This window comes from Diceros bicornis, chromosome 1 (genome assembly GCF_020826845.1).
Source record: "Diceros bicornis minor isolate mBicDic1 chromosome 1, mDicBic1.mat.cur, whole genome shotgun sequence".
NCBI classification, from domain to species: Eukaryota; Metazoa; Chordata; class Mammalia; order Perissodactyla; family Rhinocerotidae; genus Diceros; species Diceros bicornis.
In genome coordinates this window covers 11366724-11394081 of record NC_080740.1, presented here as the reverse complement: position 1 = coordinate 11394081, position 27358 = coordinate 11366724, and the positions used below count along the sequence as shown (strand labels likewise).

The 27358-nt window shown below is 37.3% G+C and overlaps 1 protein-coding gene across 2 annotated transcripts in view; it reads right to left on the bottom strand.

Moving 5' to 3' along the window:
• Positions 1 to 27358, bottom strand: part of VCAN (versican) — a 105531-nt gene that overhangs the window by 54794 nt on the left and 23379 nt on the right. Inside the window, exons 6-7 of one of the 2 annotated variants that reach the window (XM_058525967.1) lie at positions 13838 to 14131; positions 4181 to 7171 (exon numbers count right to left, since the gene is read on the bottom strand). In XM_058525967.1, the coding sequence (XP_058381950.1) occupies positions 4181 to 7171; positions 13838 to 14131 (3285 nt within the window). The remainder of the gene's footprint in view (positions 1 to 4180; positions 7172 to 13837; positions 14132 to 27358) is intronic. The other variant, XM_058526022.1, reaches the window with a different exon arrangement.

Genomic DNA, 27358 nt, shown 5'->3' with positions numbered 1-27358 from the left:
AGATTGAAACTAGACTTGCTTAATTTGCTGTATTCAGCATCATACAAAGTTATTGAAAGGTAAATGTTAATAAATGTGGATCATTATAGCGAGATGAAGGTATTGATAATCAGAACAATTTTAAAAGTGTTTTTACTTAAAAAATTCAATTCATTCAGGAATGAGTAATTGTTTCTGCTTTATTCTGAATTATCTAGATAATTTCATTTTCTCTCTAGCTGTACTCAGAGTTACACATTGTTCTAGAAACTACCACAGGGGATGCAGGAGAGGTCCCAAGAAAATGGGACTCCTGAGTTCCCTCCTCAAACATTTACCAGAACAGCCACTCTTTGATCTGCTCAAAATATGAAGGCCCTGAATAAGAGTATACTTGAAGAGAGGAATCTGATCCTATAATAAAAAATCTGAAAGTAATTTTTCTACATAATAAATTCTATAAAAATGAAAAACAGGTTATTTTAAAAATTATATGAGACTATCCTGTGTAAACATTACTTTTAAAAAAATGACTGTGCAATCAATGATATAAATATTGGCATTTGCCCAGATATCTCTTGTTCTCAGAGTCAACGTCCCTTATTCTTTATGCTGTCCTCAACACCATAATATTCAGAAAATAAACCTTTAGTTTTATGTATATTTCTCAAATGCACAAATAAAAATGCAGAAGAGATTAATCATACACGAGACATTTCTGAATGATGTAAGCAATAAGGTACCATAATTCTCAATAAGGAAACCAAGCAAAATGAATTCTAATTTGGAGACCAAAATTATCTTTCTCCAAATCTCAATAATCTTTAATATCTTTACATTAATAATTTTATTAATATCTTAATATTTATATCATTTTAGTTTAATACTGGCTTTATATCTGCCTGACACTTAGATTTGGATAGATATAAATTATAAAACTAACAAAAAAGAACACCTGACAAGTCAAAGAACATCAAGTCGGCCTGACAAATAGTATGTGGTATACATGAACTTGTCTTAAAAAAACTAATAAGCCACCTGTTTCAAGGTTATAACTATGAGCATTTGCATAACAACGTTTGTGTTTATTATCTGTATATTTCCAAATTATTCCTTGATTTAAAGATATCAGTACATCAGTTTTTAAAAACATTCACAGTTCTGTCACACTACCCTGTGACGTTTCAGGTGATTAAGAGAAGAAGCGTTCCTTTTTTTGAGGTCAGAATTGAAGGAACTCTTCCTACACCTTTAAACCCCATAGACTTCATACACATCCACAAAGAAAACCTTTCAATAATTTTTCGAAATGCAGGTGTGCAAATTACTCCTGAAATAGACAGGAGTCATGTTTTCAGTATCCCCTGAACCACTGTTAAACACACCCCATAGCATTTTTCAGCTCATAAAAGTTTTATGAGCTGAAAAGTTCCTTCAGATTTTTTAACTGCTAACTACAGTTGCCCTCCAGCAACAGCACCCTACATTGCTATTAAGACCTATATGAGCAAATACAACATAAACGTATCCTGAGTAGCATGTTTTGTTTCATAGCAGTAAAAAAAAAATCAAGATTTATATGACTGGCTGAGTGCAGCAAAAAAATTATGAATGCCTTGGTTTAGTGTAGCATGGGTGGGATTTTTGCCTACTCGGATATACGGTATGTGTTGGGGTCGATTCCATGTTTGTGAATAGATTTATACAAGTTCATACATGTACCCAGGATTTTCCAGTGTGGAAAAATGTGCCTTAATACACAAAAAGGTTGGTTTTCCAGGCAGACGTATTTTTCCTTACTAACGTACACCCGCCTTAGAACTCATTAATTTAACATCTGCTTTAGAGTTTTCCCTAGTCGAAGTTCAAAATGCTTGAAAAATTAAATTTCTCATAGAAAACAAAATTAGGAAAAGTAAGCAGTTGGATCTGAGTAAACCTCATTGTCTTATCAAGACAATAAACAATGCTTTTAGTCTTAAGGAGAAAGGCATATATATAGCACACAAAAATGATAGATAAAAGAGAGAGAGAGAGATGGAGGGAGGGGACTAGATGGATGCATGCTCTATCCACCCCCCCCCCACCAAAATCCCTTCCTGATGAAGATAACCAACTATTCCCTTTCCACAGAGACCCCTGTTACCACGCTGAACAAAAAGTAGTTTGAAGGCAAATCATGGTCCCATGTTTTAAAAGTGGAAGAACGAAGAGGAAACACCTAGTCATGTCTGCCAGCCCCAGCTGAATTAAATTCACAACTCAAATATAAATAAGCACCTTTGTATAAATGGTTTCTGGGTTAGGTTACTCAGACCCTCCATTTGAGTAACCATTTATAAACTTAGATTTTTTTTTTTTTCTGATGACTGCCAATTCTTCCAGGGAGATCGAGTTTCACTTTTTCCATTTTGTAATTTGATCACCCTAACCTTAACACACAGTTTCCCATTTAGAAGAGTTTTTGAAAGCAGAACATTTTTTACTGTTTTCTCTATTATTTGATTCAACTTAGTATCTACACTAACAAGAAATTAATCTAAATTGGGAAAAACTTCTGCATAATCAGTCATTCAAGAAATTTAACAATTCTCAAATTAAGTGTTAGTAGTAATTCCTTTTCGCTTCTCTTCAATTCTGTGCTTTCCTTTTCATAGCCCTACTAATACCAATCCTCATTCCCACTCCTCAGCAACTCGTCTTCTCTCTCCGACTCCAGTTCCAAGAGGCAGAAAAGGAATGTAAGAGAAAGGAAACATGTTATGATGTCTAAGAAACAGCATCATTAGCAGGAAAATAATGCTCCAACCCTGGCCTCTTTCAGCTGCACTGGAAAGTGGAGACTAACTTCAATATCCTCGAACACAGTCCCTTCTCCAGCATTCACTGCCCCGCAAGAGCTTTCACACTGAGAGAACTCTTGATAGCAGAAGCCTATAGAAGTGAAGTTTCCACCTACCCAGCAGGAAACCAGCTGACTTGGCAATAAAGCTACCTGTTTGCTTTCAACAGGTGCTCCTCTGAGCCCTCTAATGAGGACAGCACCGCTCTTGAAGAAAAATGGCACCCTGAGTGGAGTGTTCCAAGTAAGAGAAAAACCTGCTAACAACATTCTTCTAGCCTGACTTCTCAGAGCCAGGTCAAGGAAAAATGAATACTTATTCTTTTAGTTCTCATATGAAAACTAGAAAATCAATGATCTTAACTTCTCAATTAAAAAGAGACAAATAAACCTGAACTGATCTATAGAGCTGAATAGACTACGTGTTCTCTGCTCAGCTTACCACACTTCAAAGATGGTGTGGTCTCACCTTTGGAAGGAATAAGTCATGTTTGGTAATGAAAATTGCAGGTATTATTCAATGTAAAGAAACAGCTTTTAAGAATTTCGCCAGAGAGATAAATAAAATGTTTGAACAGAATAGAAGGCATCACAAATATTCCTAGAGATAAAACAATTAAATCATAAAATAAATCACATTACAGCCTCGTTTTTAGGGAAAGAGGTAATGCTGACATATCCATCTTCTGAAATTATTTTTGATACAATGAAGTATAGCATTTCCCAGAACTGAGCTAGATAATATTTTTTCTAATAGTTAAAGCTTCATTAAAATATCCAAGGAAAATAGCTTAAAAATATGTTAAACTTACACTAAAATAACATTTAAACTACACACTTATTGCCCACCCCAGAAGTCCATATAATAAACCTGTAAACTCCTGGAACAGGAAAACCAAAGCAAACCTTTACATGTCATTCTATCAGCCGTAGGGATGTGCAATAGGGTTTTAGCTGTCCACAATGTAATTACTGAAGGTTAATAGTTAAAGACCAATGGAATGTTAACACAGTCTAGTACTACACTGGAGTAGTAATGCATGGAAAGACACTGAAATTAAAACACTTTGTTCTGCATGTTCTGAAGTGACGTAACAGTGATGATTTGGTTATATTAGATGACAAAGCAGGGCTTCTCACGAATTTTAAAATAAAATCGTTATCTAACATTCTTCCAAATTGTTTAACATATTCTTCCAATTCTTGTACAAATATATGAAACTAAAACACAGAATTTTTTCACACTCCAGTTATCTTCTAATGGCAGCATTTGGTATGTTGATTTTTTTTTTCCAAAAGTAATTTTCAAGATAAAATGCTGATTGCCTTGACTGGTATGTCTAGAAAGGAAAGACTTACCTGTCTTGTTTTCTCTGACCTCAATAATATAAACATTTATGTCAGGGCGGAATTTTGTCTCTGCGGGGGGTTCTGGAGTGGAAAGTGCCTGAGGTCTGAAGGCCTCTTGGCCTTCCACAGTGTGTGGTCTCGTTGGCTGTGTAGCAGAAGGAGTACTTGAAGTTGTGAAATACTCTCTATCAATATCGGTTTCCGTTTCCTTCACTATGCTATCCTCAAGGGTTGTGGGAAGAACACGAGATGTTGATTCTCCAATGATGACCATGTCACTGGTTGTTTCTTCTCCTGGTTCCCTGTCGATGAGAGGCGGTTTCTCAGTGGATGCTGAGGTTGTTTGAAGTCTGTCTACTGAACTGAAGGCAGCAGTGATATCACTGGGAACTGTGGCTTTAATTGTTGAAAATTCTGGAAGTTCTGTGGCTTTGGGCATTTCAAATAATCCTGAGCCTAAATCAATATAATCTAGGGATGTTTTCTCTCTTTTCTCAGTAGTAGTTTCCTCTATAAGCTGGGTAACAGCAGTGCTGAAAGGTGATACAAATTCCCTTGGACTGGTACCTTCTGTTTCATATTTTTGTTCAGGCCCTGGACTTAAAGACATCTTTGGCCCCATGCTTGGTGTTACCACTTCATCTGTTTTCACTTTGTGTTCAGTGACAGCACCAGGTGGATAAGACATACTGTGCTCAATTTTTCCAACTGGAGTTGTTTCCAAAACTGGGACTCTCTCAGAACCTGTCACCAATATGTCTTCAGAGACTGTATATGCTGACCCATCACTCTCTTGTTCATCCAAAGATGTTGTTGCCTCCTTGGCTGTGCCAACTGTAGAACTGAGAGCAGGAATGGGTTTCTCTGGAGCCTGTTCTTTCCAAGGGAATTCTTCCTGAGTTGTTCCCTGTGTGATGTCTGTGGTTGTTCTTATAGTTTCAGGAGAAATAGTTGCTCCAAGGGGAGTCTGATCAATGACATGTATGTCTTCGGAGGGTTCACCTAGAACTTCACCTTCTGATGGAACAGAAGGTACCAACACTCCCCATTCTGTCTTGGGAATTATGGAAAGAGGAATCGTATGGGAAGTGTCTACATAAGTAGTAGGCTCCTGGGTGCTACTATAATTAACAAATGCTGATCCCTCTACATCTGAAGTATGTGCAAATTGGGGGACAGTTGATACAGGCTTAGAGACATCCACGTCTTCTCCTTCATCCAAAGCACTTCCTTCTATGGTTGCGTAAACAACACGGCCTTCTGTGCTTGCGATAGGTGAACCTCTTTCTTCAGTTGTGGAATCTCTCAAAGTTGACTTTTCTGCAATACCAGTTGATGTAGTTGGCTGAAATCTAACTGTGAATTTGCCACGGTCTGTTGTGTCTTCCTCAGTAAACTCCTCTAATGGCTTTTGAGTACTCCCTGGAATAAGAGGAAATTCATCTCCTCCATCTTCAGTGAAACTTGGGATGTCTTTATCCTTTCCACTCACTCCCATAGTGGGGAGTAAGGCAGGGGGCAATTTTGGAGAGCCTGCATGTTCTGTGGACGATAAAGGCCTTGATGTTATATTATCTTCATCCCATGACCATTTTGTTACAGTGACCACCTCCACATTTAAAGTGCTGTGGGTCAAATGCACTGTTGTAATACCCTCGTCATACTTTGTAGTATCTTGATAGCCATTTGTTTCCAATCCAACCCGAGTTGTCGTAAAGTCTTCCTCCACATCTCTTGCCTCTGTTGGTGCCACACTTAGCTTTGTTGTTATCAGTGCTGGGGAATCAAAAGATTTGGTCATTTCCACGGAAGACTCTGTAAGATGAATTTGCTCTGAAGAAGCTGTAGGGAACTTCATTCCAGAGAAGCCTTCTTCCTCTATTTTTCTTACAAATGGATATTTGGTGATCTTTTCCTGTATTTCATCAGCAGTATAAGTATCTGTTCTCATCTCTGGTCTTAGTGTTTCTGTTCTTTCTCCTTCTTGCGTCATTTCTATTTGTGGAGAGGGAAAAATAACTGTGGATATTCCCTCAACTAATCTTTTATCACCAGAATAAGGAAACAATTCTACTTCTGTATGACGCTGTGGTGGGAAAGGTGTGGTGGACACATTCTGGCCAAAAAAATCTTTAGTCATCCTACCATTAGTTTGTTTCTCTTCCCAGCCATCCATGGATGATTCGTCACCGTCAGGCATAGTTACAGGTAAAACAAGTGTCGATGCTGAGACCCACTCTGCGTCTTCTAGTTGAGTGGGGGTGATGTCTTCTGAAGTCTTTGACACTGTAATGACTTCAGGTATTTGGCTAAAGACCTTGGTGCTCTGACCAGATCTAGCTGTAAATGTTCTGTCTTCACCATCAGCTTTTCCCAAGGTGAATCCATAGCGGCTTGTGGTCACTGGTTCAGAAATAGTGCTTACTGTTTTCTTTTCAGTTTTGGATTCCAGGGTCATTGTTGTAGATACAAACGGTGTTTCAGTTACAGAGAATTCCTTGGAAGGAATGTGCTTTGAGATTTCCATAGATGTTACCAACGGACCCACTTCTATTTGTTCAATTTGTATAACTGATTCTTGCGTTTGTATATCTTCCGTGACACCATCCCATGAATCAGCAGTAGGAGGGGAGATGACAGTTGTACTTTGGGGCGCTTCTTCCCTAACTTGAGATATGTCTGGCTTTCCAAGTGGTCCTGAAGCTGAAGGTGAGGAATAGTCCATATCCCCAGGCTTCTTGGTACTCCCAGCAGGTGTGGGTGACTCAGTGACTAATCTGTGTGTGACAGCTTGAGATTGAACTGTGGCTTTCTGTTCAAAATGGACTATATTTCCCACAGGAGGGAACTTTGTTGTAATAACAGGTAATTCGGTGATTAATGGGGCGATTGGTGTAGTTCTGTCAGGTACCATTTGCAGTTCTTCAGATAAACTGGGTGATACAGTTTCTGCAAGGATATTCAGTTCGATGGTTGTAGCCTCTGATATATTCTGTTTAGCTAGAAAAATAATTTCAAAGAGTTGATTAGACAAGTTACTAATAAAAAGTTGTACGTCCAGTGTTTGTTAACTGCTGCTGTGTATTTTGGGGTGACCCAAAAGTGCCTTGTGATGGAGAGGAGTCTAAAGATTATACTTAGATTAACCCAAAGACAGACAATTGAACATTTAATAGTCACAAGTTGATCACCTGTTTTATATCATAAAGGTTATCACTGCTTTTACCCATAGGTATGAATGACTGTTCTTGGCTAAGGAAAATGAATATTATGTAGTTTTAAGATAAGGAGAAGTCCGAAAAATATATAAATGCAGAATTTGGAAACAGTAGATAGGTTATCAGAAACTACAGCAGCAACTCGAAACCTAGCAGGAGAACTTAGCTCTGCTATTCTGGAGGCTTCTTTCCCCGGCCTCCAGCTTTCTCCCTCCTCAAGCTGCATAGTGTCTCAGGGGAGAGGGAGTGCCTCAGATTGCAAAACAATAAAAAAGCCACATCAAATGTCCCCAAGTTACGTATAAATGGTTACATTGTCCATAATGCAGAGAGTTTCGACAAAACAGGATATGAAACTTTTTAATACCACTCTTCACTTGATTCCAGGTGTTGAGACACTTGTTTTCATCTTCCTTTCAACTCTGTAGTGTAGCCTTGTTTCTAATAAACAATAAAACGTTTCCAGCAGAGGCTACTTGGCTTTTGTTGCAGTTCTACCTTTTGTTCTATGTTCTACACACCATGTTTGTAATTCTTAAGGGTCTTGGTTCCAGGCTTACTTTAGCATGAAATGCAAACAGAGAACAGGAAGTCAAGTACCCACATGATGTATTTTAGGTCCATAATTACAAATCATTGGAAACAACCCTGAGCATCAGAAAGAATGGGCTCAAGCAATAAAAAGTAACATGTCATCATAAAATGCAACGTTATAATGCCTCCAGATTAACAGAGAATGGCCTGGCCTGTTTAACAAAATTCAAATTGTGTATAAAATTGGCAGTGTTGTATACAAGATTCCTTCTCAACATAGGGAAAATGCAGTGGCTTACCACATAAAGATTTTTTTTTTTAATTAGATTTTCAAAAATCAAAATCTAGTTGCCAGTAAGCTCAGAAGGAACTGTTCTGAGAAAACCTGTAGTGGTTGTTTTGCTATATCCTGTATGATTTAAAACTAGTTGTATGGGTAATGTCTGTTCCCCTGAGAAGAGTCGTAATATCTGTAGTATCTATAATATCTTGTGTCTTGCTCTTGATAATCCCAAAACAGGAGTCCTTGGAAAACAAAATTGGGTACTTTTGAGCTCCATCTACTCTGTCAAAACTTAATGATATTAGGGCAGGAAATTGCTCTGTGTGATTCTAGACTGGTAAATAACATGCCATTCTACATTTGTCCAACACATGATATACAACACAAAGAGTGAACCCTATGTAAACTATGGACTTTGAGTGACGATGATCTGTCGACGTGGGTTTATCAGTTGTAACAAATGTACCACTCTGGTGGGAGATGTTGATAGTGGCAGAGGCTACGCATGAGTAGGGGCAGGGGGTATATGAGAAATCTCTACCTTCCCCCTCAATTTTGCTGTGAACTTAAAACTGCTCCAAAAAATAAAATCTATTAAAAAAACCCTTAATGATAAAATGATGTGATTTTGTTGTAAATCAGATTAGGGCTGTAATAGGTTCCTTATTTTTGGTCTGGTATGAACTGTTATTAGCTGTGGTCATTCCTCAGACCATTTTAAAGTCTAGATTCATTAATTTTTACAATGAAAACTTAGTGGCCATTTACATTGCTGTGTACTTAAATAGTCTTTAAAGTCACTATTTATCCTTTTATATTAAAACAAAACTAAACAACAACAACAAAAAGAGTTGGACTCTTCAAAAACATGTTAAACAACCTTTTTCTCCTTTTTTAAAGAAAAGGTTTTTCTGCATTCATTTTCTGGAAGAAGCTTTGGTCTATTTTGATTGACATGAACAACTTATGGAACCAAAGTGTGGTTGACTATTTTTATTTTAATTCAATTCTCTATCCTCTGAAATTCCATAACCGTTACCTCATTTAACTGCCAAATTTCATGTTTGTCTTATAACTGCATTCTTTGGGGAAATGGTAAAATGTACATACAGGGAAAGTTCCCATGGAAACATAATATAAACACTTAGCGCACTGCACATTAGAGAAAATTTAATCATATTATTATTAATAACAACAAAAAAGCTAATTTTGCTTTTTCCCTCTGAGTATTTCCATGGCTGATGAAACTAACTAACTCAAAAGAGGTGATACTGCATTAGGGTGCAAACCGAGGGCCTGGAGTCAGGTTCCAACCCAAGTTCTATGCTGGCAGCTTTCCACAATGCTACAGGAAAATCTTTATAGTGTTTTAAAAATGAAGGACTCAGATTTAAAGAACTAAATAACTATATGTCATTGTCAATCACAACTATACCATTTGGTGCTGCCTTTCTCTAGTCCTGGAGCGCAGTGAAGTGACAGCAGTGTGTCTCAGAACCTCCTTCACAAAGCCAGGATTTATGTGACTTTGTTTTCGAAAACAAGGGTTTTCAATAATTTTAGAGCCCCGTTCAAAAGTCTGTTTATAATTAACTAATTCTACTATTTGGAATGAAAAACCTCAGACTTCCTTTTGGGGTTGGGTGGATTTTTCCTCAACTTAACAGCTGATTTCCATCCTAACTCAGTATATCTGATCATCTATGCTGTTTGTTTCAACCATTCCCAAGAAAGGAAAAAATTTTTAAAAACACAAATATCTACAAAGAGATATCTTAAGAATAAATGCCACTGCATTAATGATGACTATTATAAAGGTAAAAACACAACTCCAGATTATTCTAAAAGTGTCCCTCCAGAAGGAGCATTCACACGGAGAAGTTTTATCTTGGAAAACTACCAATGTGCCTTCAACTTCATTACTGAGGAAGCCAACAGAAATCAGCATGCTTCTTTTCCCACAAATCTCCCTTCCAACCTTTGCAGCTGTCTGCCACACAGATGTTTCACATCACTGTACTTATGGTATTCTATGTCCTATGGACTACCTTCTCTGTGCTTCTGTTGTGAGACATGAGGCAGATTTTCCTAATAAAGTATAAAAACCCTATTAGCAGCACGATGGTTGATTTAACACATATCCATACTTCCTACACTATATGCAAATGACTAATTTCAAACTAGTTCTTCTATATTACATTTTTATATATAAATAACTGTAAATATGGGAATTTACAAATATAGCAGATATGCAATAAGTTGATTCTGGGTCCATAATTGGGGAAAGAGTAAAGGCTGAAACAATGAGATTAAAATTCAAACTATTTTTTTTAAGTTTTATGAGTGATTGAATGCTAACAGATTCAAATTTAATAAACTGAAAACATTTTTAAAATACCAATTAGAGAAGGATTAGTTTTGGCACCTATAGTTAGATTCTGATGTAGGACACAAAAAAGATAATAAACTAACCATAGATTAGAAAGGCAGGCCAATTTTAAAAGTAAACAAAAAATAAGTAAATAAAAGTGAACAGATACGTAAGAAAGATAGTATATGAAGAGGTGGGTACCTTATTTAACCTTTTTTAGACCACTAGTTCTAGTTTCAAGCTTAATTAAACAGAGGGATGTGAAAAATAGTGAGAGTTCAAAGCAAGATCACAAAGATCTTACTTAGAAGCTTAGAAATTGAAATTTCAAAACAAGGAAATTGTTTCAGTTGAGCAAGACGCCGAGGGACAACTGAACAATTGTGTTCAATAACAGAAATGGCTGTGATTTAGATTTTGGTCTCCAACTTAAAAAGGAAAAATGGGCTCAAATTCTAATGCAATGGATTTAGATAATTGGAAAAACTATCTGAGAATGATGGTAATAGGATATTAGAATGGGTTTTCTAGGAAACATTCCCTATCTCCTTCTCATGGAGATCATTAATAACATTAAACGAGAGATTATCATGAGTCTTGCACTGTATGGGTTCACTTAAATTTGGGGATGAATGGGTGATCTTTCAGAACCCCACATGACTCTATTTCACAAAACTTGCTTAACCCCCAGGTCAAAGAAAAATTAAAAGTGCTCAGTTTGGTTTAATCATCAATGGAAAATATACAGGAAAACTTTATTTCACAAAGACACGAATTTACTTGTTTTTCAAATCTATTTGACAAGACTAGATTCTGATTATATTTATCATCAGCCATTGTTAATGTTCTATTCAGTGATTTTAGAAGGAAAAGAGAATTAGAGCAAAGTGAGATTTGGTATTGTTCGATCACCAAGAAGTGGCTTTAAACACACTTGCTACATTTGGTAAAAGCAAATGAGAAAAATATGGTTATCTTTCTAAATTTCTCTACTTAACCAACCAGCTGCACATCTCTGAAATCACTTTTGGAACTATTGTTAAGGTCACAACTCTTACCAACTTTACCCTACAGAATTTAGTCACTACTCAATTATGAGGGAAAAGTGGACAGCAGTTAAGTCATTTTGCGAATATTTTCAAATTCTTAAAAAATTATATTAAAAGAATCCTTGAAAAATGAATTAGAAATTTGGGGAGACTGTTGGCATTGTGTGTGGTTTAAGGAAGGCTTTTATGTAGGACTAAATTTTCTTAACCTTTTATGTGCTGAATAAATTTTGAATATGGTAGGGTTTTAGGTAGGGAAGAAATAAACAAGAATCTAGCCTTTAGCTTAGGTGGGAAAAAACCCCAAATTTGAATCCATTTTATTTGCAAGTTATATATATCCAAGTTACATAGATTCAAATGAATTAGGGAGAAAAAAATGGACCCAAACTTTTTTCAAATTTTATGTAGATTTTTAGTAGGTGGTTATTCTATTTGAATCTAAGTACCTGTTATTTCATACACTCATGTGAATTTCTCATTTAAATAAACAATTTAAAACACATCAGGATGAATTCTTTGTGGCTACAAACAGGCTTTAGTTTAAATTTTACCCTCAGGGAGAAAACAAGAAGTTGTTTAAAAGTTTTCTAGTTTTAAAAGTTTTTTTAGCTTAAAAGTGCCAGTTTTATAAGCACAAGAAAATATAATCAAGCAAGATAGTCAAGCTGGATAATTCTACTTCTTCCCTAATTTAACCTCTCTGACCCCTTCCTCCACACACACACACTAAAATTTGATTTTATTTCCTTAATCATCATATCAGTTACTTAACATAAAACTGATTTTAGAGATTGAACTACTTGAAAATCACTGTTATGAGAGTGTGGCTTAAAGTAATGTATATCTTTCTGCTTTTAGGGATAAAGTTTTGTTATTATTGTTGTTTTTGTTTGTTTTCCTGAAAATGATTAAGGAAGACTTTTTGTGTTGTTTCAGGACCTAGGAACAAAAGCTAATATTTTCAATGGCTTTTTGTGGCCAATTTGTATCACGCTGATACACAACATGTGGCTTTAACACTCACAAAGTTGAGTCCATGAGAGGAGATCCAAGCAGAGGCATCTTAGCTGGGAGACTGCAGCATGTGAAATTACACCCGTCTCTTGCACTAACATCTATTCTGCTGGCTACTCAGACATCCCAGCGCTGTGTCTTTTTGGTTGGTGGAGAATACACAGATTTCACTTTAGAAACCAGTTACATAATTAGCTAGTATATTTTCTACTCATTTTAGTTACATATTGTTATAACAAGATAATATTGGAAACTTAGCAAAAAAATCTTATTATATTTTGATATAACATGGCTCTATCTTGAACATACTTAAGATTACCAAAAATTGTAGAAGATCTTTGTTTAGCTGGCACAATGCAGACCCTACAGTAAATATCACAATGAAACGGTGGATTACGTGAGTGTTTAATTTAGCATTCTACAAGCATGATATTATATTGTGACTACCATTGTTAAAATAATTTAAGGACATCTGAAAAATTAAAATAATTATATCATGAATGTTGAGAAATGTTACTTAAAACCAATTTTAAGGAGTAAACCTACCGAAGATAGTCAATATGTTACACCTTGCAAAGGACATACATTGTACTTCAATATGATACTAGAGAATTAATCACTAGAAGGCACATGTTTCCATTACTTGAAATAAAATGAGATAAATGGAGATTTCTATTGATAGCACGGCTCGTTTTTGGGTATTAATTGAACATTATGATTATCCACATTAGCTCCAAGTACTCACCTGCAATTACTGAAATTTAAATTCTCCGCCATTTGAAAGAAAGAGTGATATCAAACAACGACAAAATAAACAGAATTCAAGGACTCACCTCTGCCCCAGTTGGCCTCAGCATCATAGCACCAACAATCTAATTGCATTTAAGGACTGTAGTTAATATAAAGTAACTACTCAGAAAGATCTTCTGTGGTTCTAGGTGCAATGGGGCACAGTTAAGATCTTAACCTGACATTTTCTCATCCCCTTTCAAAAACCATTTGTCAAACTTCCCATTGTTTTAACCATATCAATGCTGTTCCGTTTGCTGGCTTTTGAAAGTCACTGAACTGTTTCCACACCGTGCACACACTGCACGACACGGAATCCATTCCAACGGCTAGTTGAACATCAATGCATGCCTTCGAAGTATTTTTTTTTAATCTGAAATTTTTAAAAAGGTATTAAACACTTACGTTTAAAGCAGTAGGCATCAAATCTGCTATCAGGGGGAGGGAAGCCTGTCTGGTTCTCAAAACGATACAGGGTTCTCACCCCAAGTAAACCACCTCCACACTGGGCCCTGGCCACAGTCACAGGGTGGCGAACGCTGGCGTCCAACAGCCACCCGTAATCGCACTGGTCGAAGCCGTTCCTCCACGCTGCCTGCAGCTCCCCAACCGTCGCCAGCTGGGCGTGCTGGTTTGCACACTCTTTTTTGGCCTCCTCAAAGGTGAATTTATTGGGACCAGTGATGTGGAACACTTCACCTGGAATCAGAAGAGGAAAAAAGCCCTCAGTTTTACTCTACATTCCTTTCCTGTTTGTAGGGGAGGGGAGGAGCATGTAATGCTTTTTTCATGGCAAGGTACCAGCTTCTGATACTTTAAAGCAGAAAACAGAATGGTTACTTAATTATGTCATTCTTAGTGTATGATAAGATATAACATACACCAGAAAAGTTTCATTTTATATACCACATATTCCCGCAGGCCATAGAAGCAGTCATTTGATAATAAAGTTACAATGAATTCTTTTAAATGAACAAACCTTGATCCTTTGGATTGTCGTTCAAGAAATGCGTTTTCTCTTTAATGAAAGAGTCTGCGATGTACTTACTAACATTACATACTGGAAAGGGAAAGCTGTATTGAACTGTCACCGAGGTTATTTCTCTTTGTTTATCCTAAAATTAAATAGTAATTCTTTGACCCTCCTTCTCCTATATCAGTATCATCAAAATGATTTAACTCCCATCAAATCAAAACACAAAACAAGAAGAGCCCCATGGTTTGAAGGCAGGAAGGGAGAGAGGCAGAACAGAAGGCTGTTACCCGCCTTCCGGTCCGAGGCGCAGGGCGCCTGCACACGGTCAAGGCGGAGAGAGAACGGGGGCCAGCACCAGCTCCCACTCCACCAGCCAAACGGACTGAAGCTCCCTTGGAGGAAGGGGTACCTTCTTGTCTACTTGCTCTGCCCAGAGTGGATACCTTTTGCAATGTCTGCCCAGAGGGGACGCCTTTTTCCAATTCTCCCAAAGACACCATATATGCCAGCAGGGGTTCTCACGAGGTTCAAGAGACTTTTTTTTTGGCTGAAGAAGATTTGCCCTGAGCTAACATCCCTGCCAATCTTCATCCTTTTTTTTAGTATGTGGGCTGTGGGCCGCCAACACAGTATGGCCGCTAATAGAGCAGTATAAGTCCACGCCTGGGATCCGAACCTGGGCTGCTGAAGCGGAGCGTGCTGAACTTCACTAGGCCACAGGGGCTGGCCCTCAAGAGACTTTTATATGTGCTTATTGATTAACAAAGAGGGGCTGGACATTTACTTTCATCATCAGGCCCAATTAGCAGACAGTATATACATTATCATTTAATGTGTCACAATAAAACATTTTGGAAACTCCAGAGAGCTCGTTAAATTGGAATTTTACTTGGGTAAGTAAAACAATTGGCTGAAATAAATTCAATGATGCTTTTCACATATGAGCACACGTGGCTAAAATACAGAGGCAGAATTAGAGAACACTTCAGCAAATACAGCAGGCAGGAGGGGGAATGTAAAGCGAGGTAGAGAGGAAGCTAAAATATTGATAGCCCATTATCCTGTTTCCATGTCACTGAGGCGGCTGTCTGATTCTATGATATATTAGCCAAGCGGGGCAGATCTTCCCCTGACTAAAGCCAGATGTAACAAGCAATTGTTTAAAATGAATAGAGCCATGACTCTCTGAGTGTGTGACAGCGTTATAAAACAAGAGAAATTAGTCATGGGAAAAATGGCCAAATCACACATATCAGCTTTTCTGGCTATAAATCTAAATTGCTACTGACAAAACTAGGCCAAATCCCAGTAAGAGCCATTTGAAGAGGAGAAAGAAAAACGACATTTACCTGCCTGAAAAGAGTAAGGCAGAGGTGAGAATAGGCTTTTGTCCTTAATTATCTAGTCTGGCAAAGGACAATAATCTCAAATCCCAAAATACACCGTAAGAACTAAAGTCCTGCCCTGCCCTCTCCTGCAATGTCTCCCGCTCCAACAAGTTTTAAAAGCATAAGGGCCACGGTACAGTTCCATAGTCTGTATTCAACAGCGTTTGTTAAATGAATGGCATTTCAAGTCCTTGTTAAGAAACAAGGTGCCCTTTTTCTTCCATCCTTCCCAAGCAGCACATTAAGTAAAGCTAACTCTGCTGCCGAGTTCTGGGCGGCGGCTGTCTGGAACAGGTGATTCATCTCGCCTGCAGATTTGGCTCAGAGCAACACGGGGAAAGGCAGACAGAGAGACGGGGCCGCCATGAGCAGCCCCATTCACCTCAGTCTTTACACTTGCATTGGAAGTCTGAAAGGAATACAAGTGTGAAGGGGGGCAGCGTGCCAACATGTTTCCGCCAAGGTAGAACCCTCGGATTTGTTATTACAGCTGGAAAATCCGTTCTGTGGCCTCGTTTCCTGCATTGTGAGGTACTTCTACTTTGAGGCAAACCTACTGTTCCTCTGAAGTAACAAGAGTTTTCAGCCAACCAGAGCGGGCAAAGAAATATAATGAATTGAGTAAAACTCTCCTGCTCCAAACAGCAAGTCTGTGTGTTGGGGGAAATGAACTTCTCCAAATTAGCCAGACCAAAGAGCTTATGAAGGAAAATGATGGTATGATTTCATGGATAACCAGTTTCCCTGTTTTAAACAGCAAACATGTTTGGTGTGTTAAAGGAAAGAAAGGTTTCAGAAGGTGCTGGGAAGTTAAAAAGAGAACTCTTTTATTATTATTAAATCGATAAAGATCTACTTAGAGAACTTTTCCTGAAGAAACTCTTGTTAAATCTGACTTTATATTAAAATAATGATTTAATTCATTTGTTTGGAGGATACAACTTCCATCTATCTATCCAATACCCATAAAATAATGATTTTACTTATTTTATTAAATTCTGTTATCCCCAAGGCCATCTATTTTCCTTTTCATTTTTTTGTAGAAACTTTTCAAACATGGCAAGTAAAATTAAAAGAAATATTGAAAGAGATATCATCATTGGGTTTCATGTAACTCAGATGGAAAGAGGAAGACTTAACTGGCATTAATTGAATTTACCTTAAGGTGATAATCAAAAGAATTCATCTATAAAGGTAATTGTGGCCTGTCATCATATATGGCATAATTGTTGTTTTATTTCAAAACAATAGGAAAAATAAAAGAAAGACATTTACTTTAACTCTGTTCCAAAAAATAAATGTCTAAGCCTTCCTAAATTGTAATTGTTTAATGTGAACATTACTTTGTCCACTTCAAAAATCTAATAATAGAGTAAAGCATCCATACTATAGAATTATCTTACTGCATCTTCAGGCTTTTATAATTGACACTCATTCTATACCAAAAATGATGTTAAATGTCCAAACTTTGCCCTTCTTATGTATCAACCTCAAAATATTAAGGCCAGGACATCTTGTACTTTTCTAAAATATGCCAGAATATCTTGGCATCAGTTTTATACTAAAATCCAAACCAGAAAAAAAAAAGTCAATAGGTAATAAACAGATAGCAGTAATTAAACTAATTCATATTACTAAGTGCCCTTGATCTCTAAGACATCTATAACCTCCTGTCAGGTATTTTTTGATTCATTAGATGCTTGGTTTTAATTAGATAATCCTTTGACATTACATATTTTTTATCTAACATAATACAAATGTAGGTAACCGCTGTTTAAATCAGAATTAATCTATTAAAATCTTATTACTGGGGCCAGCCCCATGGTCGAGTGGTTAAAGTTCCACGCGCTTCACTTTGGCATCCCAGGTTCACGGGTTCGGATACCGGGTGCGGACCTACTCCACTCATCAGCCATGCTATGGACGCATCCCACATACAAAGTAGAGGAAGATTGGCATGGATATTAGCTCAAGGCAAATCTTCCTCACCAAAAAAAATAAAAGCTTATTGTTGAAGAGATGGATCAGGAAGACTGTTAACTTATGGTCCAAGTTCTAAGAACATAATTTCCAAAAATGTCTTCTACAGAAAACTGGTAATCCTTGAGATGTGACTAGTTATTCAAAAGAAAAGAGGTTCAGTGGACAACAGCATTTAGAAAATAAATACAAGTCATCTGAGAGCTTTCATTTCTTTAAGACTTCTCAGAGCATTTAATATTATAGTATTTCTTGGGAGTTCTCACAAGGAAGTTATGCTTTCCTAAACCATTTGACCAGAGAACTCTCCTTTTCTCATAGAATACTAATTAATAGTCCATGGATCTGTTTCATGGAATATTTGGAAAACACTGCTCTAGAGAAATGAGTGTTTCAATCAAGAAGGAGAATCTCAATTGATCCATAACAAATATAACTTAGTATTCAGTTTCTGGGAGCCTATGTGTCAACCTGCTCAAGACAGAAGCAGAGTAAGTGGATCAAGTAACCAGATAGAATCAAAGGAGGAGCCAAAAAACTGAAGAGAGCACAAAGCCAAGGGCATACGATGTCCATCGCCTCCCAGGGTTGTGTGAAAGACTGCAAGTGAGGCCAGGGCTGCGGCAGAGTGGAGAGGCCTGATGAAGTGTCTAAGACAGGATTTAAGCCAAACGCAGAAGGAGCTCATTTCTTTAAAAAGAAACTCATTTTGCAAAAAGTAAACCAAGATACAGCAAATAAAGGCAGCAGGCTTTCTCCTCAATATAAAGGTACTAGTCTTTCAATCCCACATCCCACAGAAAAATGCAGGTCTTAGGCTAAACACTGACCACTTTTACACTGAGAAAAGCAATCAAGATGTTAAGATTTTCAAAGTTTCTATTGATCTATTTTCAGCTTTTAAATCTATAGTCAGGAATTATTTACAGGTCAAATTACATGTTCTAAACTATAGCAATCATCATTAACAGCATTAATAAACTTAGACAGAAATTAAGTCTGGGCCAGTAACAGTAAAGTAACTCCAGACTTGTTCCAAAAATGAATGATCACATGAGGATGCACCAAAAGATAAAATCTGAAGTCCCGAGGCAAACCCAGGCCAGGAACCAAAGAACAAGAGAAAGAGAAGCAACTCAGTGCATTTGCTTAGTTTCTCTCTCTCATCAGGACCTACCTGGTCAGGGTGTGTAAGTTCCTACCCTGAGAGGGTCTTAAAGGCACTTTTTTTGCCTCTGGTGTAAGTAATAAAAGTTCTTTCCAAGTTTTAGAGTTTAGAGTGAGAGGCAGGAAAGCAAAGCCTTCTGTGAGAGAATATGCCTGTTTTATTAGCATCGGACAAGGCAGTGCTCTGTTGCTCGCCTGAATACTTGTAATTGAACTACTGAATGTACTTTAGATTGACTGGATAGTTGCCCTCCTGGAAGGCAAGCACCACTTTTATCAGCTGACTATGAGTCTACTCTTAAATTCTGGAAATAGCTCACCAAAGCGGCTACATCTATAGGACACTTAGTAGCAAATTTGTAACTAGAGTACAAGTTTGGAACTTGTTTCTAAATGTTGTCTACCTATGAGACAATACTTCATTTTTCTCTAATTAAAGAGAGCAAATAAAATGTCAGGAAGGAAATACACAAAATATCTTTTATACAAACAGAACAATGCATTACTTAAGATAAAATGTCAAGTTAATTTGTTAGAAATAAGACTTCATCGAGGTGTACACATACACATTCACAATAGTAGGCACACAAAATATAATACAGAACAGAAGATTTCACACACAGGATAATTTGCATATTCTTATGGAAAATATATATGAAGTATCTTAACCCATATTTTTCCAAAATTTCAAGTTAAATGTTGTGGCTTTGAATTATTACTGTTATTTCAACTTTCTAGGGATGTCCCAGAAGAAACTGGAAGACGTTGATGGTGAGACTTTAATTTCTGGTGACATTCCACAAACTAAATTCATCTTAATCATGGGAATTAACATCATCAGAAATATTAAGGGGAAAAAAACACTTTAATTTGACAACTAACCACTAAAAGATTCCCTGGAAAGTGGACCATGCACGTATTTTCCACACTTCTGATTGCTAAATGGAAAAGCTGCTTCTTGGCAGACGCAAAAATGACACATACTGAAATAGCAAGGAATGATGAAAACAAATCAAAACATTAGAAATGATCCACACTGTTCAAAAGCTAGAGTTATACCCAGGAGTAACTCAGAAAGATTATCAAAGAGCCTGGGCCTAGAGCAAAGCTAGGACAGGATCTTTCTCTCCCACTGACAATTCCTTTCTATTGCCAAGGTGAAAAGTAGACTTGGCATTAGCAGATCACAGATAGCTATTCAATTCTTTCCTAGACTGCAGCTGCTGGGCTGCTCTCAGTGGCAGTCCAAGCTGAGATCACACGACCATTTTCTAGCTGGTATATTTGCTGGATGATGTGATAAATATTTATGTTTCTTCTATTTTTTTGCACTCATAACCCTTCTATCCTGAACTGTCTGGTCTGAAAATCAGTTCTTATAAACTAATCATGATTCCCTCTGCCCATTGGAGGACAGAACTCCCTGATTTTTGTTTTCCGCTATAAAAAAGTTCAAGATTTGTGAAAGTTATTACATTTCCTTGCTCTTTGGGTCAAAATGGCATGTAAATAATAAATGTAGGCAGAAGTAGATATAGTGTGTGAGCTGGAAGCAGTCACGGGAAATGAGCTTCTGAATGTCCATACAATAAAAACACAGTATACAGCAAGTACCATCTTGATAAAAACAATTCAACACAATTATTATTAGCTTTGAAGTTTTGGACTTTTAAGTTTTTTCAAAGGTTTCTTTTCCTTTTCTTTCTCTCTCTCTCTCTTTCTCTTGCTCTCTCTCACTCTTGCTACCTCTTGCTTGCTTGTGTCTATATACACAAGATCAAAGCAATGAAGACTAATGCTCATTATCCTCTGGGTCAGGGGATCCATCAGCTGTTCTTATTTGGTTAACAGCTAACATACAGTGCTATATAATCTTTTCAGGGCCAATATTTGTAAATAATTCAAAAGCATGTCAATTCCCCTTAAGATTTGACCCTTTAATCTGCATAGAGACCAACCTTCTGTTAACAGTGACAAGAAACCCTCCAGGGCTGCTGAAGGAGCTTCACTCCATTTCTAATGTGAGGCTGGCCAGGTTTCTAATTTGAGAGGTAATGAGACTGGAAAGCCAGGTCAGCGCCGTTCATATTTCTCACTTTTCTTACACTGAAGTAGAAGCATAATGTGGCTTAAAGCATAGCCTTTCGGTTTTGAAAATTTTAACCTCTAATTAATTGTTAGAGAATTGTCATCCGTCCTCTGTGATAGTCAGTTAACATTCTCTAAATCAGATAACACTCATTGGAAAAGGAATCCGCATATGTATCAATGTATTATTACACAAGATCTCATCTGTGTCAGTGTGAAAGATTTAAAGACACAGGAAGCCCCACTAAAATTTAAACATAGTTTTATGGTTTTCAGGATGTCGGATCTTATTCTTTCCCACTGACAGAGCAGTAAGATTTTAATTAGAGTGAGAAAGAGGTTCTAAAAAATTTCTGGATATCTGAGTCTTCAAAATATGTAAAGACTGAACATTTTATTTGGTTTGACAGGCACCTATGGCTGTGGGTCAACACATGAGGATCAGCCTAGTTTTTTTTTCTTTTTAATACTTTTCACAGCTGAGAGGTAAATGGCCACTGTATTTCCAAAGAAGCTCTTTCAATTCAGGACTCTAGAAGAGCTTGACGCGAAAACCTTGAAGCAAATGATTGTCACATGCTTAGAGGGGTTTACGTCAAGACGTTTCTACTTATGTAAGGTAAGATTATAAAATGAAAAGGACTATATATAGAAAATCCTAAGGATCCCACTAAAAAACTATTAGAACTAATAAGTTCAACAAGGTTGCAGATACAAGAAATAAGACTACTATATAAAAATCAATTGCATTTCTATACAGTTGCAATGAACAATTAGAAAAAGAAATAAAGAAAATTCCTTTTACATTTGCATCAAAAAACAAATTTTTAGGACTAAATTTAATAAGAGTACTGCAAAACTTATACTCTGAAAGCTATAAAACATTATTGAAAGAAATTAAAGAAGATTTAAACGAATGGAAAAATATCCCATGTTCATGGATCACAAGATTTAATATTGTTAAGATAACAATACAACTCAAATTGATCTAGAGATTTAACACAATCCCTATCAGAATCTCAGCTGACTTCTTTGTAGAAATTGACAAACTGATCCTAAAATTCATATGAGAACTCAAGGGACCCAGAATAGATACAATAATTCTGAAAAAAAAAAGAGCAAAGAGGTCTCACACTATCTAATTTCAAAATTTACCACAAAGCAACAATAATCAAGACGACGTGGTATTGACATGAGTATAGATATATAGACATGTAGAAATAAACCCACGTATCTATGACCAATTGATTTTCAACAAGGGGTCAAGGCCATTAAATAAGGAAAGAATAGTCTTTTCAAGAAATGGTGCTGGGACAACTGAGTATCTACATGCCAAAGAATGAATTTGGACTCTTACTTCACACCACATACAAAAATTAACTCAAAGTAGATCAAAGTAAAAGTAAAACTTAAAGCTTCTAAAACTCTGTGCTTCAAAGGACCCTATTGAGAAAGTAAAAAGACAACCCACAAAATGAGAGAAAATATTTGCAAATCATATATCTGAAAAGGCACTTGAATCTAGAGTATACAAAGAACTCTTACAATAACAAAAAGACAAATACTCAGTCAAAATTGGGCAAAAGTTCTAAATAGACATTTCTCCAAGAAAATATATAAAAGGCCATTAAGCACATAAAAAATTGCTCAACATCATTAGCCATCAGGGAAATACTAATCAAAACCACAATGAGATATCATCACACACACATTAGGATGGCTACAATCAAAAAGTCTGATAAAAACAAGTGTTGACAAGAATGTGGAAGAATCAGAACCCTACTATACTGTGGTAAGAATTTGAAACGGTGTAGCCACACTGGAAAACAACCCAGCAGTTCCTCAAAAAGTTAAAAATAGAGTTACCATCTAACCCAGTTAGATTCCAGTTCCAATCATTGTAATCCAATCAGTAATGCAATGATTACTCAAATAAGCATCAGGATATTTTTAATGTGAGAAATCAGAGATTTGGGGGTGTTTGAGAGCACTTTGTATCTTCTTGGTTTGTAAGACTGCCTGCTGCTCTGCTGGGGAACCTTTCGAGGTCCTGAGAGTTTACTGCAGTGGAACAGGAAAAAAGCATATCGAATCACTTAACCTCTCTGTGCCTCAGTTTCCTTATGTGCAAAAATGAGGGTTTACAAAAAATGCCTAACAAGGTTTTCAAGAGGATTAAATTAAATAATAATGCAATCATACAATACACAGTTTCCTTCCTTACCCTACCCATTAAGCTACCTCACAGTCAATCCATTGAAGTCACTGTAGGGAATGAGGACCTCATTTTCCAGAGGCGCTGCCAGTACGCCATGCCTGGTCACCTTCCTCTGTGGCTCTTAGCTGGACCATTGAAACATTTACACAGAAACAACTCCAACGTCAGTGTCAAAGCCCTAGCAAGGCGTGTTAATCTCCAAAGTCTATATATAAGAAGCCACAGCCATAGCTGTGATCTATGAGTCTATGAGTTCTACAGAGAATACCTAAAAAGTTTTCAGCATCTTTTAGCACCAAGCTCAACCAATGTGAACAGGTTGTGCAATCCAGAATCAAAATGTGAATCATCTGCTGAACTGCAGTGTGCAGGAAACCTCCAGCTGACATGGGGCTTTTTAACTGAATAAGCCCAGTCAGGACACAAATCACTCATGCTTACATAACTCCCACTGGTGAAGTAATCTGTAGGTTACATACTGTAAATTCCATTAAAATTAAAAGTCAATCTGAGAATCTGCAGGGAGGAAATCACACAATTTCCAGATTTGATATCAGATTGTGGTCCAATCGAAGCCTCCCAAAAAAGTCAGACCTCAGCCCTGCTCTAAGATCTGTTTAATGCCATTCAGGCCTTTACCTAAATTTTTAGCTTTTCACAACTAAAGGAGCTCATATAATAACAAAAAGGAAAGGTTATTTTTGGTTCTAGGTCAGACACAAGGATGACATGGAGGCATCAGACAAGTCACAAAGATGACAGAGCTATCCTGGATTTTGACATGAGGAAGCAGTAGAAAAAACAACCTGTAATTTGTGAGAAGGTACAAAGGAACAAATCCCAGAGAGAACGATTAGCTGGAGAGGCAAGAAGGGGAAATTACTGTGAGAGGCTGGGAAGGAGAAAGGAGCATCTCTAGGAAGGAATTATTTCTGAGAGACACTACCAAAAAGAGTGAGAGGAGAAATTCAAAGAGAAAACGTAGTATCATGGTGATACAATAAAAGTCAAAAAAAAAAAAAAAAAAAGATCCTTAGTAAATTTGGTGAACAAAGCTTGGTCTTTTTTTCAAATATTATAGAAATGGAAAGTGGCAGAGGCAGTCTCCAAAAGAGATAAAGTTTGGAGAAATACTGCAATTACCACCAAATATTTCTTGAGTAACTATTATGTGTCTATTACTGGAATAGGTCCTTCCTTGCTGTTGGGAGAGGTATAGAAGATATTTATGGGCTTATCTCTACTAGAAGCTTACAGAAGTTTTGCAGAAATAAAATTAACAGATAACATTTTGTATTTAATGTATTTATAACAACCAGAGAACAATTAAACATCAAATATGTAGAACTAACTTTAAGAAAAATGGGAGCTCAAAATCAGGAAATCTCAGTGTGAGCTAGAAGAGCCAAAGATGGGCTCTTCGAAACAGTAAGTTTTCAGGCACAGGAAAGAACAGGCAGTTGGAAAGCTGAGGAACATGTGTTCCCTGAGAGGACCAGCGCAGAACCTCAGGCAGGAGCAGGCAGAGGATCTGTGGGGGCCAGGACACGTGTGCAGAGTCACGTTGGAGAGAGGGAAGTAGAGTTGAATAGGTTACCCCCCAAGCCAGGTCTGAGGGGCTGTGAAGAGCAGAGCATGTGCTTGAGGAGGAAGGCAACAGAAACCCCACTCCACAATGCTGACTAAAGGAATGGCATGGCGGTGGTGCTTCAGTGCTTGGAGCATCATCAAACAGGCCCCCGGAAGAACTGTTCAAGGCATGGAGATTATTTGTGAGAATCACAACCAGAGATGAGACACAAAAATGACACACGAATGAGAACTACGGCTGTGGAATTCAGAAGAGAGTTCAGGGCTAGACATGCAAAACTAGAAATTAACATTTTCATTTTCATTTATTTGTCCTTTTGGTGTACTTATGGGCCGCGTTCATCCTACAAGGCATTTGGCTTACAGTTTACATACGAGAGAACAAAAATGAAGTTAAACAAACTAATAAGGAAATGGGAGCAACTAAAAATTGGGAAGCAAGTAGCATAGTGATGAAGCCTGGAGAGGTGTGAAGGTATCCAAGGGGCAAGTATAAAGCGAGACGAGTGGAGTAGGCACTTCTAATTTGGAGGTAAATTCATTAAATCTCTCTTTATTCAACTCCATCTATGGAGCACCTACTCTGTGCAAGGACATAGTGGGGATACACATGGTTCCTTCCCTCCCAGAACCCACAGTCTGGTAGGAGAGAGGGAGGCATAAGCAAACATTTGCAGGGGGTGATTATAGTCACAGATTCAAGGTTCGGAGATGGTAAGGGTGAGAGAAATCAGCTAGGACTTCGGAAGGGAATGTGAGATGAACGAGAGAGCTCAGAGTACAGGCACATCAAAGTGCTGGCATGCTTGTGTGAAAGCCAGGGAATTGGAAAAGTAGGGTGGTAGTTGTTCCAGGTGAAGAAAAGCCAAAGGACGGGCTACATAGAAAATACAGGCCATAGAAGGATCTGATGTAGGTCCCCAAGGTTGCCCATGTCAGAGGGGCAAGCATCTTGCAGGTCACTTGTCAGGTCTGGGACAAGACAGGAAGTATTGACTCATTTGCAGGAGAACTAAGAGGATCAACCACGAAAGATAGCAGACTGAGCTCCACTATCACCCTCTGATTGATCTGCAGGGAAGATTAAACCCCTCTCAAAAGGAAACTATTTTCTTACAAGTACCTGCTACCGTAAAGAAACCAAGTAAACAGTCAATCTATTAATTTCATTAAATAAGAATTGAGGATTCCTTAAATGTTTGAGTGGTTTCTTTAGCTGAGATATTTACATTGTACTCCATTCTTTTCAACATTTTCTTAACTATTTTATTTAAGAATTAGTTTTTGCTTTGGATATAGCTAGACACACACACTTCCTACTGAACTGCTAGTGTTCAGCACAGAAGTACGTTAGTTCACAAGCACTTTCAGAAGTATTTAAATCCTCCCTCGGCAAAGTGGACACGTTTATGTGCCCACGACCTTAGTCAGATACCAGATTAATTCCTGAACACTGTGATTCAAGAAGACAGTCTTCTAATCAGAGAATAAACTGATTTCAAACAACTTAGGAGGTATAATATGGAATTATTGTTTTGCCACAGTATTATTTTTAATTATTCAATAACGTTCAAGCAACTTACCATATTAAAAATGCCTTGACATAAAAGTTACCCTTCTTAATAAACCTATTTCCATTTATTTTCTATATCCTTCAAAGTACCATGACTCAGACTTTGGCAGAGCATTGCACTCATAACATCTCAGATCAATTCTACTTTTAAGAAGCTTCCAGAGAAGAAATTTTATAGCTTGTCAGGATTCTTTCTACATCTAACAATATTGTCAGAAAAATTTTCCTTATATTAAACCTATTTATTTTACAGAGCTGCAATTTTAACTCATTTCCTCTTTTTATGAATTCAGTGGAAATAAAGAACCTTTCATATACCCTTCAACTATAAGAGCCATTATTTACTGAGCACTTACTTTGTGCCACATACTGTGATAAATGCTTGACACATTAACTCCTTTCCTCTTCATACCATGATTAAAAAGTAAGTATGCTGAGTGTCCCATTTCACAGAAGAAGAAGCAACTGAAGCTTAGACAGGTAAAGCCTCATTCAGGATCTCACAACTAGTAAGTGACAGAGCTGGGACTCAACTGAGGTCCTTCCTATTTGTAATTATGAGGAACTTAACTGCCTCCTGAGTCCTCTCTCAGCACTGTCTTTACCACTCCTAAATAACTCCAATCCTTCACCCAATTTCCTGAACTATGTAATCATCTCAACTCTACTCTAAACCCTCTAAACATTTTCCAAATCCACCTTACCAGGAAACACAAATTAAACTTTCTAATAAGAATTATTTTATGGATCTTGATTTCTAGATTCCTACTTTAAAATCCTAATTCCATTAATTTCCTAGTAACAGTGTTCTGTTACTGAATCATGGTTAATAAGCCACCATAATGTGTAAACCATTTCTAAGGACCCAAGCTAATACTGGAATGCTTGCTAGTGGATATAGCTAGTGTAATTGCTCTTTCACACTTACTAGGTTATTTTCAAAAAT